Source organism: Cervus canadensis, chromosome 13, assembly GCF_019320065.1.
Source record: "Cervus canadensis isolate Bull #8, Minnesota chromosome 13, ASM1932006v1, whole genome shotgun sequence".
Lineage (NCBI taxonomy): Eukaryota > Metazoa > Chordata > Mammalia > Artiodactyla > Cervidae > Cervus > Cervus canadensis.
In genome coordinates, this window is record NC_057398.1 from 73136963 (window position 1) to 73149241 (window position 12279).

The 12279-nt window shown below is 53.7% G+C and overlaps 1 protein-coding gene across 4 annotated transcripts in view; it reads left to right on the plus strand.

Moving 5' to 3' along the window:
* Positions 1–12279, plus strand: part of SLC26A9 (solute carrier family 26 member 9) — a 31834-nt gene that overhangs the window by 2111 nt on the left and 17444 nt on the right. Inside the window, exons 2-9 of one of the 4 annotated variants that reach the window (XM_043485887.1) lie at positions 4443–4537; positions 5009–5151; positions 7837–7976; positions 8083–8193; positions 8817–8992; positions 10518–10682; positions 11516–11668; positions 11995–12077. In XM_043485887.1, coding sequence (XP_043341822.1) covers positions 4535–4537; positions 5009–5151; positions 7837–7976; positions 8083–8193; positions 8817–8992; positions 10518–10682; positions 11516–11668; positions 11995–12077 — 974 coding nt within the window. In that variant the 5' untranslated portion in view covers positions 4443–4534. Of the gene's footprint in view, positions 1–4442; positions 4538–4745; positions 4846–4932; positions 5152–7836; positions 7977–8082; positions 8194–8816; positions 8993–10517; positions 10683–11515; positions 11669–11994; positions 12078–12279 lie in introns of those variants that run through there. The other 3 variants (XM_043485889.1, XM_043485888.1, XM_043485886.1) reach the window with 3 other exon arrangements.

The following is a 12279-nucleotide window of genomic DNA, read 5'->3' on the forward strand; positions in this document are numbered from 1 at the left end:
GGGGTTGTTCCCGTGCCTGGCACGTGTGCACATCAAAGGACTCCCCCCCAGTCACACACACACACACACACACACACCCCACAGGGCTGAGGAGGAAGTCAGCCTAGGCCACAATGACGGGATCACCCCCAGGCCACTGACACCCCACAGATGGGCTCTGCAGCTCTCTGCTCCCCAGGTGTCCTGCCCCTTCTGAAATGACTTCTCTGTCCTCCTCTCACCAGTCCTGGAAACTTCCAGAGGAACAAGGGCATGGGGAAGAGTGGGTGGGAGGCAAGTCAGAGGAGAGTGGAAAAAGAAGCCCAAGAAAGGCAGAATGACCTGCCTGAGGTTACAGAGGCACGATGAAAAGACCCCTCCAGGGTAATCGGAGTAATAATAATCACAGTGCAAATTTGTTGCTCACATACCGCGGCTGGGCACCGTTCCAAGCCTTTCTATGCCTTCACTCGGGCACGATGCCCAAGCCCATCTTTGCCCACAGCATTCTCATGGGCATTGTAGACAGACCTTGTCAGAAATACAACTGGGAGGAGATTGCAGTGGGCTTTCTTTCGAATGAGCTCACTGCAGGGGGATTAAGATTCTGAGGAAGAACCCAAGAGGAGTGTCTGCTCTTGTCTGCGCCCTCCTGACGGAGTCCATTTCCCCCTGTCCCCACCCCCAGCTCCTTAGCTCTGCAAAACCCCCGATCCCCGCTTGCCCCAGATGTGACCCCAGTCCCCTGCCAAGCCTTGGGGACTGTCCAGACACCCACCTCTCCTGCCCTCTCCTCTTCTCACCTTCTGCTGCCCTTAAGCCCCACACCCCACTGTAGTTCTCTCCAGCAACTCAGGACCTTCCCTCCTTGCCTCCACACTGGGGAGGGGAGGGGCACCCTTTTGTTCCTCCATATTGTCACATGGCACCTGCTGTTTGTCCCCGATCCAGTGGGGGATGGGGGACTCTGGAGGGGCCCACACAGTTTGATGGGAGGCAGGCTAGGTGATACACACCTATGGCAATAGAGCACTTGACTTTTTTCAGCCATGTTGACATCATTTGGCAGGGCTGTGTGTTTGTTTAACCAGGGATCAAGTCTTCGTGTTCCCTACACTCTCTCCCTTTTTTGCTCCCTCTTTCACCTTTGCGCCCCTAACCGGGCATTGTAGGAGCCCTTCCTGGGGGTCCCTGGGAGGTCCTGGACTCTGAGAACCCTGGGAGCCATCTAGGAGAGGCGGTGCCTCCCACCACTCTGCCAGCTCACCGTTTTCCGCCTCTCTCTCCCATCCCCCCCTCCTCCAGGCCTGAAGGACTGGCTGGGGATGAAGTAACCTCCCCTCCGAAGCCCCACCCAGCCTCAACCCCTAGTCTTGGAATTAGGAAGTATGACCGGGGCACCTCCTCACCAGGAGCTGGGGCAGCTCGTGTGGTTGCAGGTTTGCTGCTCTGTCTGTCCCTGTCCTGGGAAAGTCCAGGTCCGGGGAGGAACCACAACCTCCCACAGAGCCCTCAGGAGGAAGAGCAGAACCTGGACATCCTGTATCACTGGCTGGGATGGAAGGTCATGGGATGTCCAATGCCTCTCAGGGAAGCCAGAGTCATCTCTGGAAGGTCTGAGACCTTTTCAACAGGAGCCCTTGAGTCGGCATCAAAGGCCTGACTCAAATTCCCACCTCTGAGACTCAGTTTCCTCATCCACAAAAGGAGAGATTTGGACCTGCCTGGTCCTCAGGTCCCCTTCTGAACAAAGCTTTCTGAAGCTGGTGGGCTGCTGGGTTCTCATTTTTATACATAGTGCACACTCAGGGTTGCAAAAGCTCCCAGAGCCTTCTTCCCTTCAGCACCCATGTCTAGAAGAAGACAACCAACATATGGGGAGAGAGGCAGATTTTACATTCCAGTAAAGGGAGGCATCTTCTCTCCTTTGTCAGTGGGAACTCCCCTAGCATCTAAGCCCTGTCTCTATAAAGCCTGCCCACAAGGGCGGAAACAGTCTCATGTTGTCCAAATTCATCTGTGCTCTCGAAAGGATTTCCGGCACCAATGCCCATTTTCCTGGCACCCTTTGCCAGAAGCCAATAGTGGTGTGCAGGTTGGAGGGGTCCAAAGAAAGGAGTTTTGAGGAGAAAGAGATCCCAGGCCAGAGTGATCAGGAAAGGCATCAGAGAAAAGGAGGAGGAGGGCAGGGAGAAGGAAGAGAGGGAGGAGGAGGAACCTAGCAGGTCTTAAGACTGGGCAGGGCTGAGTGAGGGCAGAATGAGTCAGGGCATCTCAGGTAAGGTGGAAAGTATGGACGGAGCCCCAGAGGGAAAACTGAGGAAGCTTGCTCAGTGGGGGTGAGTGGACAGCCCGGATACAGAGGGCAGGTGCAACCTACAGATCTACTGAGTCCACCAAACCAGGGTCAGGTGATGCGCAGACAAACATGCCAAAATAAGGAGTCTGGACTTGATCCGCTCCTGGACACGAGGAAGCTGAGAGTTTCTGAGCTGGGGGTGTGGGCTGGGGAATCGGTCAGAAGGCTAATGCAATAGTCCAGGTGTGAGATAAGACCTGGGAGTGACACCGGAAGGAAACAGCGATGGGGTTTGATGGGCTGCTGAATGTGGAGGCTGCAGGAGGGTAAGGGCAGGGACAAGAATGCTGGGTAGCGAAAGGTGCCACTGAGGACACGAGGGAGCCAAGTGAGGGAGCCTAGCAAGGGAGCCGGGTGAGTTGGTTCTGTGGGATCAGATACTGACCACCCTCTCTCCCCCCAACACACATCCCTAGAACGCAGAGCCTCTGGTATCACTGCGTGCTGCTTGGCATGGAAACAAGACCTTCCATTGCCCCCTCTTCCCTCTCCTGGTGCAGCTCCCTTGAAAACCCCGACTATTCCTTTATAAGTGGTCCGTTTGGTGGCCAGGCATAGACTCCCCAAGTCTATGAGTCTTCCTCTGAAGCCAGGCTGGAGTTTGGGGTCCTTCCAGAGGGTCATGACCCCCACTCATTTCTCCCATAGAGCCCATCAGGCAAAGTACTGGGAAGGTCGGACCCTTCCAGGCGCAATGAAAGGGTGGGGCGGGGAAGGGGGAGCGAGGCCACCCTGCCTTGTTGGAGGTGAAGGGCTGGAAGCCTCTGAACAGTCTCTCCCAAGAGGAAGGAAGCACCCTCCCATCTTAATCATAGTAATCATCACCGTTACCATTCACTGGGTGCCCTTGGAAGACCAGACTTCACACTCATGATCTCATTTAGTCTTCATGGCAAATGCCTGGGACTGTTATTATCCCCATTTACAGATGAAGAAACCGAATCTTCCAACCCAGGTCATCCTGGCTCCAAAACCTATGCTGTTTTCCTTATGCAACTCAGTCTCTCGCTTGTCCCACTGAAATATCTTACAGGCCTTTACTCCTGTTCAATTCAACCCATGTGTTCTCCAAAAGAACATTTATTGATTCACTCAACAAGCATTTGTTGGGTGCACAGTAAACACCAGGCAAAGGGCTGGGTGGGCCCAGGCACTGTGGGCAGGCTCACCCCACAACTGCCCTGCCAGCTGAGCAGCATCTGGGGGGTTCTTCAGGGCACCATGCTTACAGGTCCTGGTGGAACTCAGGGTCCTGTGGCCCAGTGAATGAGACGCAGCAACCTGACCTTCATCTACCTGGACACAGTCTTATCCACAATAGCAACTTACATTTATCTCACTCTCACGCTTCACACAAGCCTTTCTTGTCCATTTACTCACCTGATCCTCAAACAACCTTGTGAGGTATCTATGGTCCCCCAGTTTTGTGGATGAGGAATCTGAGTTTCAGAAAGGAATGCTGCCCCTTCCACTTCACCAGTGAAGGCAGCACTAGAACCCAAGTTTCTGGGCCCGTAGTTAATGCATTTCCCTCCTCTCCCCCAGGGTGCTGTTCCACAAAAAACATCAACCAGCCTGCTCCCCTCTGACAACCTGTCACTCACCCAGGTTCTCCCCCAGGAAGCCTGTGGAGGAGCATCTTGAGTCCCCCATGTGGTTTCTCACTTTTAACTCTCTCTCGAATCTTTTGCCAAACTGGTTACAGCCATCCCACACTCTCCACCTGCGAGACATCATCTCCCCCTAAGCTTATGCCGTCTCTTTCCTCTCCTCCTCTCCTCCTTCTTCCTCTGAGGTAGTCCAGGCAGGCTTTTGCCAGCTCTGGGGGTGGGGGGGGCAGGGGACAGGAGTGGGGACCAGCAGTTGGAGGATGAGGAGGAAAGATCTCTACCAGGAGCTCTGGGCCTCAGGGCCCCAGCACTTAGCTCTGCCCTGCTCAGCTCCTGGAATGTCAGCAAGGTTGCGCAAAAAGCAAGGAGGAGAGAGACATCAGTATACAGGGTGGGGGAAAGGTTAGACACAGGAAGCTGTGGGAGAGCCAGCCAGCACAGACCATCTTGATTTCCCCAAACACCACTGTCCCCCTGGGAAAACCTGTTCCTAGGTGACTGCTTTAAGAAGGTCCTCCCAAGGTCACCGTGGCCGTCCCCCTGCCTCCAAGCAGCCTGCTTTCTTTCTTCCAAGCTGACTGACAGGATGGTATGAGCCTTTCCGCCCGGGAAACTGAAGTCTGGGGGGGGGGGGGGGGGGCAAAGGGGCTTGCAAGGATACCAGGGGCCAGCGTGGGTTGGGGCGAGGATGGCAAGGAAAGGAGGGAGAGGATCAACCCGCTGAATCTGAGCCGTGACTCCTGCCCTTGCACTCCCGCCTCCTTGTTGCCTGGTGTTCAGCGGGGGTGACAGTGATATCATAGATGTGGAGTGCCAACCACGTGCTGGGTGCCAAGCAAAACAGCCAGGGCAAGTGTATGCATCACCTGTGCCTGGGAAGGAAGGCCACCAGAAGAAGTGAGTCTGGTGGAAAGACTTGAAAGAGGGAAGGGAGGCACCTTGCTGGCTGGGGGCGGGGAAGACAGCATAAAACCCTGCTGAGCTAGGACCAGAGAGAGATGGCCCAGGCCGGCACTGAGAAGGGATGCCTCTCATCCTCCCTCCTCTGTGTCTCCCAAAGCTTGTAAATGCCCCAGACATGAGCCAGCCCAGGCCCCGCTACGTGGTGGACAGAGATGCATACTCTCTCACCCTCTTCGATGACGAGTTTGAGAAGAAGGACCGGACGTACCCACTGGGAGAGAAACTCAGCAACACTTTCAGGTAACATGGCTGGAAGCCCAGACTCCTCTCTCCTCTGCTCCCCACCAACCCTCCCCGCACCAGGGCATGGCTCCTATACCGCTGTCCCTCAGACGGGACTTGGGAAGCCTTGGGGAGGTGAGGTTCTGAACCCTGAATTTGAGATCCTACACCTCATCTTTACTGAGGCCCTCGAGGAAATGGGGAACAGGAGATCCTACACCTCATCTTTACTGAGGCCCTCGAGGAAATGGGGAACAGGGACAAGGACCACTCACAGGTCCAGAGGGGCTGGCCAGCATCCGGACCCCTGCGTGAGGTCTCACCATGCTCTCAGCCCACATGAGTACCTCCTGGGCTCTCAAGGGTGCTTGAAGGGGAAGGGTGTGTCATCACAGCAGGTCAGAGCCCTCACTTCTGCCGTCCCTTCTCCTGTCCCTTCCTCATCAAGGAAAATCTGAAGCCTCTCCCACCCCGTGGACTTTGTCCTCTTTCTCTCCCAGATGCTCCTTCCTTTCCCAGGTCCAGACAATGCTCAAAGGTAGCCCCTAAACTCCTGGGCTCCCCTAAACGATACTTACCAGGATGTGTTCTCACCAGCCCCTGGGCTTGTTCCACTCTCAGATCCCTGGAACTGTGTTGGTGGGTAGTGAAACCACACCCATAAGGAGGGAACTCTGCGAGGTGACTTATATCCGCGCTCCAGGAGGCTGAGGCTATGGACTTTACCGCAACCCCCTTTGCAGACATCTGGTAGACCTCCCTCAGGCCTCGCTGTGGTCTGTGGCAGAAGTCACTTCCCCACTCCCCTGGGGAAACAGCTGATTCAGTTACCTGAATTGAGGTCACTGGCAATGGCTGAAGTGGAGGTGCAGGTGGAACTGGTTCAGGCTGGGGGATCACCCACTTGAGTCTTCACTAAAAGCACCAGCCCAACCCTACCTCTCCTGGGAGGCTCCATCTCTGCCTGGTTATATAAAGACCTTGTCAGCATTTGTGCCAAGAAGTTTAAGTCTGTGTTGTTTCTGTACTGGAGGGATGAGGGTATCTGCTGTTTTCCTAAAAGATGAGAATGATGGAAACCACAAAAAGTCATAGGGAGCTAACAATTCCCATGTGGCTGGCAGGAGGGCTTTGAACAGTGCCTGGCACACAGAAGGTACTCCAATAAATTTTTGTTTAATGAATGAATGAATGTCTAGAAAACTAATCCCGCTATCTACTTCCCACCTGGCTTCTGGAACCTCTCTACAGGTGTTTAGCATCTGTTTCCAGATCTTCTCTCAGACTTCAGAGAAGTCAGATTGCTTTGCCCAACTATGGCAGGCTTGCAAGTGAGGCTGGACATGTACAAGCCCTTGAGTGGGTTGTTTTTCTCCCCCAGCCAGCTCTCCATTCATGAGTCCAGTTTTCCCTGCCATGAACAAACCTGAGGGAGTTCCTGGGGGCCTGGTTGTCTCTTAGGACAAGCCTTTAGAAATGCTTTAAGCTATTTACTTCCAGTCCAACTCCCTGTCCATCATCCCAGGGATGGGAGAGGCACTGCCCACTGCAGAGGGGACCGGGGAGTTCAAAGGCAGTGGTGATGCTGTTCCATGAAGTGCTGGTTGGGACAGAAAGTCTACCCAGATTTTAAAGGGTACAAAGCATTGTCTGTGTTGATTTCAGTTTTGGGTGACATCCAGGGGACCCAGTGTCAGGGAAACTATTGTTGAGCAACAGTAAAGAACAGGAATCGGTGCTGGGCAGGAAAGGAGGCCTAATCACAGCAAGCCAGTGAGTCACCAGATGGGCCCTGAGTATTTGAATTCCCTCAGCTGGGAGAAGAAAAGCAAAGGCCTCCCCACCTCTTCTGGTCATCAATCCACCAGCTGTCATCCTTGAGATTGAAGGCCCTTGTTTTTACCGCTTCTGAGTTTCTGATGAAAGGACCTCAAGGTGTTCAGCAAACAGGGGAGGGATCAATGCTCCCCACCCTGCACTGACCAACAAATAGTTTCCCCATTCTTCCCTCTTTTGATGAATTAACAGGGGAAAGAACTCCAGCATTGGAATCGTCACACACAAAGGATGGTGGGTCAGCAGAGGCACACCCTGCAGGGACAAGGAGCCTCCCTTTAGGAGGAGGTTCCAAAAATGCAGCAGCAGCCCCCATTCAGACTGAGTTCTGAATCAGAATCAGGCCCATTCTTTCACTTGTTCATTCACTCATTTTTGCAACAGATATTCACTAAGCATCCCAGTGTGATGCATGAGGAATACAAAGCTGGACAAGAGACCAGACTTCTTTCCATGCTGGTTTTACTGTGTAGTGGGGGAGGTAGATGAAGAGCAAGAAATTACAGCCCGAGGTACACACGCTGCTGCAGGAGCCCAGGTGAGGGTGACCGGGCCTGTTTTCAGTCAGATCAGAGAACGGCCGTCTGAGCTGGACTTGACACCTTGGAATGCTAGGCATCCACAAAATCCATGCCTTTCTGCATGACAAGTCTTGCAGACTTCCCAGGTTAGCAGTAGGCAATCAGAAGATCTCCAACCCGGGCCCAGAGCAAGGTGACGGCGCTCAAGAGGAGAGTCTGCCACATGGTGTGCATGCTCACTGAATTTTGTGTGAATGCATGAATGAATGACCAAGAACAGGATATTATAATCAATTCCCCACTCTGAATGCAGTGCTGACTGAAAACCTGCCCTCTTCCCCTCCAGATGTTCCTCAGCCAAGATCAAAACCACAGTGTTTGGGCTGCTCCCCATTCTCTCTTGGCTCCCCAAGTACAAGATCAAAGACTACATCGTCCCTGACCTTCTTGGCGGCCTCAGCGGTGGATGCATCCAGGTCCCACAAGGTCAGGGGGTCCCCTCAGCCAAACCTATTCCCCTTCCCAGTCCATCTTCTGTGACCTCCATCACCCAACTGTGCCCCAGGGCCTTGACTCTCTGTGTCCTCTTCAGGCATGGCATTCGCTCTCCTGGCCAACCTTCCTGCAGTCAACGGCCTCTACTCCTCTTTCTTCCCCCTCCTGACCTACTTCTTCCTGGGGGGTATCCACCAGATGGTGCCAGGTAAGGCCCCTCCCCTCTTAGCAGGCAGGTGACCTGGACCGTGGGGATGGGTGGTGGGTGGCAAAGGGGATTCGGGTGCTTTCCCATCTGCGTTCTCCTCTAGCTGGCGCTGCTTGGCCCCAGAGGGACCGTCACCGTGAGTGTCAATCCCAGGTCTTCTGTGACCTTGGAGAAGCCATTTAGCTTTCGTGAGCTCAGTTAGCATGACCCTGGAATGTGGGGAAGAATTGGCAGCACAAGATAGGCCATAAAGGGCTGAACAGAAGTGGCCTTCCGACAGCCATCATCCATCAGGCCACTTCAGGGACATTCGGAGCTCTCTGGTGCAAAATGAGATGGAGGAAAACGGCCTGGTCAAAAAGCCTGTTTCTGACGCAGGCTCTGCTTATATTTCCAAGCCTATTTCCTCACGTGTCCAATAAAGGAATATTAACAGTTGGGGTGAAAGCACCTGGAAGAGTGTAGATCATGGTCAGATACGAATGGTTACTGTGATGCCGGAGAGGACCCTGGAGGCATGGAGCACCATCCCTGCGGGGGTTGGGGAGCGTTCTGGGCCCCTTCTGGTTTCCATGGGTGCGGTCCAAACCTCTGACTTTTGCTGGCGGGGTGGGGCACCACAGGTACCTTTGCCGTTATCAGCATCCTGGTGGGTAACATCTGTCTGCAGCTGGCCCCAGAGTCGAAATTCCGGGTCTTCAACAATGCCACCAATGAAAGCTATGTGGACACAGGGGCCATGGAGGCCGAAAGGCTGCACGTGTCAGCAACGCTAGCCTGCCTGACGGCCGTCATCCAGGTAAAAGACTCGGCTTCCATCTCTGCCATGCCCTCCTTAATAAGGCATCAGCTCATGTTGCCCTTCCCACAGAGGCCCAGTCTTGACCTTAAAGCTGATTTAGGTCTCTCCATCCTCCCTCTTCCCTGTTTGGAGGCCACAAATGACCTTAAAAATTCTGAATATCTCACCTGCCCTCAGCAGGTGCATGAGACCAGCATCCACACTTAGTAAAAGTGTCTGGAGCTAATGACTGTCTAAAGGACTCATGGTCTCTCTCCGATACCCTCTCCAGTGCCCAGCTCTCTGCCAGCAGTTTTCCATTTCTGTAACACCCCTTATCCCCCTCCAGCCATCTCTGCTACAAGCCACAGCACCTCCTGCATGAGATAAATTGCATTTCCGCCACATGCAAAGGACTCTGCTAGGCTTCATGCAGGCCAATGCAGCAGGACAGAATGGAAGAGCAGGAAGGGGCCTCAGAAGTTTCATTCATTGATCCATTCAGTTAATGTTTTTTGGTTGCTTCACCATGCCAGGAACTGGGCTAGGCTCTGGGGATAAAAGATAAGTAAGAGAGAGACCCAGTTTTCCAGAAGCTCACAGCCCAGCAGAGGAAGTAGCCAAATCAACAAATAAATGTGTAGGCAGTAAGATAAGCAGCAGAATAGAGCTATATACAAGTAGCTTTGGGAACATCAAAGAGAAAGTCAGGGAAGGCCTCTCCTCAAAGAGAGGAAGTGACATTTGACCTCAGTCTAAAAGGATGAGTAGAAGTTGGCCAGTAGGTAACCAAAGGAAAGAGGCCCAGAAGGACAGTCCCGTTAGAGGGAGCAGCACCCCAAAGCACTGAGGCCTAACAGAACGTGAACTGACCAGGGGACGGAAAACAGGGCACTCGGTGTGGCTGGAGGTCAGGAGGCCTTGGGAGAATGAGCCAGAGGAGCAGGCAGGGCCAGACAGTCAAGCCTGAGGTCTGTCCCCTAAGCAGCAAATTTGGTTCCTATTTGGCAGTCAGATTGGATTACTCAGACTCTGGAGACGACGGTGGATGGAAAGTAGATTAGAATCAAAGCACGGGGCCAGTTGCGAGACTGTGAAGAGGCCCGTATGCAAGAGTGATAAGGGCCTAGACCAGAGTGGCAGGCAAGGAGGCAGGGGTAGACTGGGAGAATGCTTTGCCAGGAACAAAATAAACAGGGCTTGGGATATTAGAAATGAAGGGTGAGGGGCGATGACTTCCAAGTTCTGGGTTGGCCAACTGGGCAGACGGGGTGTCAATTACTCAGAGGGCAAACACTGGCGAGTACCAGGTTCATTCCACAGTGGAGGAAACTGGAGCCAATGAGGTCAAGTGTCAGAGGCCTGTGCCCCGAGGGACTAATTTTCTCTGTCAGTACAAGGCAGGACAAGGTCACAAGGGACTTGTTTTCCTAGAGCTACTACTGTCTCAGGGCTGCATGAACTCCAGTCCTGGGTTTGGGCCCGGCAGGTGTGAGAGTGGCTGGCCCATCATGGTCTGACCCCACCACCCCTCTGCTCTCAGATGGGCCTGGGCTTCATGCAGTTTGGCTTTGTGGCCATCTACCTCTCTGAGTCCTTCATCCGGGGCTTCATGACGGCCGCTGGCCTGCAGATCCTGATCTCCGTGCTCAAGTATATCTTCGGACTGACCGTCCCCTCCTACGCAGGCCCAGGGTCCATCGTCTTTGTGAGTCTATGAGTGCACCCCTGCGAGAGGGTCTTGAGCAGACACGTGAGCCGAGTTCACTGTCTTAAGAAGTTGTGAGCACCTCGTTATGAGATGTTCTCAAGCAAAGGCCATCTGACCCATTGTTCAGAGTGGATTTCAAGAGGTTCCCATTTGGGGAGGGAGGGTCAAACACGTGACCTTGAAGGCTGGCTGAGGTTCTCTGTGGTTGTTGTTCAGTCACTCAGTCGTGTCTGACTCTTTGAGACCCCATGGACTGCAGGACGCCAGGCTTCTCCATCCATCACCAACTCCCGGAGCTTGCTCAAACCAGGCTTCTCCATCCATCACCAACTCCCGGAGCTTGCTCAAACTCATGTCCACTGAGTCAGTGGTGTCATCCAATCATCTCATCCTCTGTCACCCCTTTTTCCTCCTGCCTTCGATCTTTCCCTGCATCAGGGTCTTTTTCAATGAGTCAGCACTTTGTATCAGGTAGCCAAAGTATGGTTAAATCTCCGTGGTTAATTGCTGCAGAAAAGGAGATGTACACTCTCCATCAGTTCCCCATTCCAGTGCCTCAACCCCTCCCTACCTGGAAAGTTCTTCCTTATGTCTAATCTCCATCCCTCCTCCATTAGCTTGAACTGTTCCTAGAGGAAAAGGAAGGGAATCAGGCTTCCCGTCCCAGCATGGAGACAGGGGTGGGAAGTGGGACTGTGAGTAGGGTCTGGATTCTGCTTTGCTGTGCCTCTCAGAGCACTGGCAACATCCCTCCACTGGCTCAGATGCTGGGTGGTAGTGGTGCAGGAGGAAGGGGTGGGAGCCCATGAGCGTCATGCTCTCTCCCCCAGACCTTCATTGACATTTGCAAAAACCTCGCTCACACCAACATCGCCTCGCTCATCTTCGCTCTCATCAGCGGTGTGGTCCTGGTGCTGGTGAAGGAGCTCAACGCCCGCTACATGCACAGGATCCGTTTCCCCATCCCAACAGAGATGATTGTGGTAAGGACCTTGCCCAGGGCTGGGGTGTTGGGGCCCAGGCAGGAGGCTGTTGAAAAGGAATCTAGCTCCAGCCAGAATGAAGAGAGTCCCTCTATGCATCCCTCCCCCACCAGCTTGCCCCCTATGAGCCGGTAGGACAGGTCTGGGGTGAATCCACTCCATCCCCCTGTGTGTGGCTCCCCCTCTTCCTGATCCTCAGGCTGATCCCCCTCAAGGAGTCAGGGGAGGGGGATTTGGGGTCCCCAGACAAAAGGGAGACTAGAGAGGGACCCTTACCCTGGCCCTAATTTAGATCTAATCCCCATTCTCCATTCTGGGTTCTGCAGGTAGTGGTGGCAACAGCTATCTCCGGGAGCTACAAGATGCCCAAAAAGTACCACATGCAGATCGTGGGAGAGATCCAACCTGGGTGAGTCCAGGTGGCTAGGAAGCCTGGCCCCACCCCCACTCTCCTCCCTGCCTAGGTTCAGAGTCAGAGATGAGATGAACTCTATAAATTGTATTATAAACTCCTTGACACTGACCAGCTATGAATGGTTACTATCACTTATTATGAAGAGCCACACAATGCAGGCTGTTTCATGAACAGTGAGTCTTAACAACCATGTGTG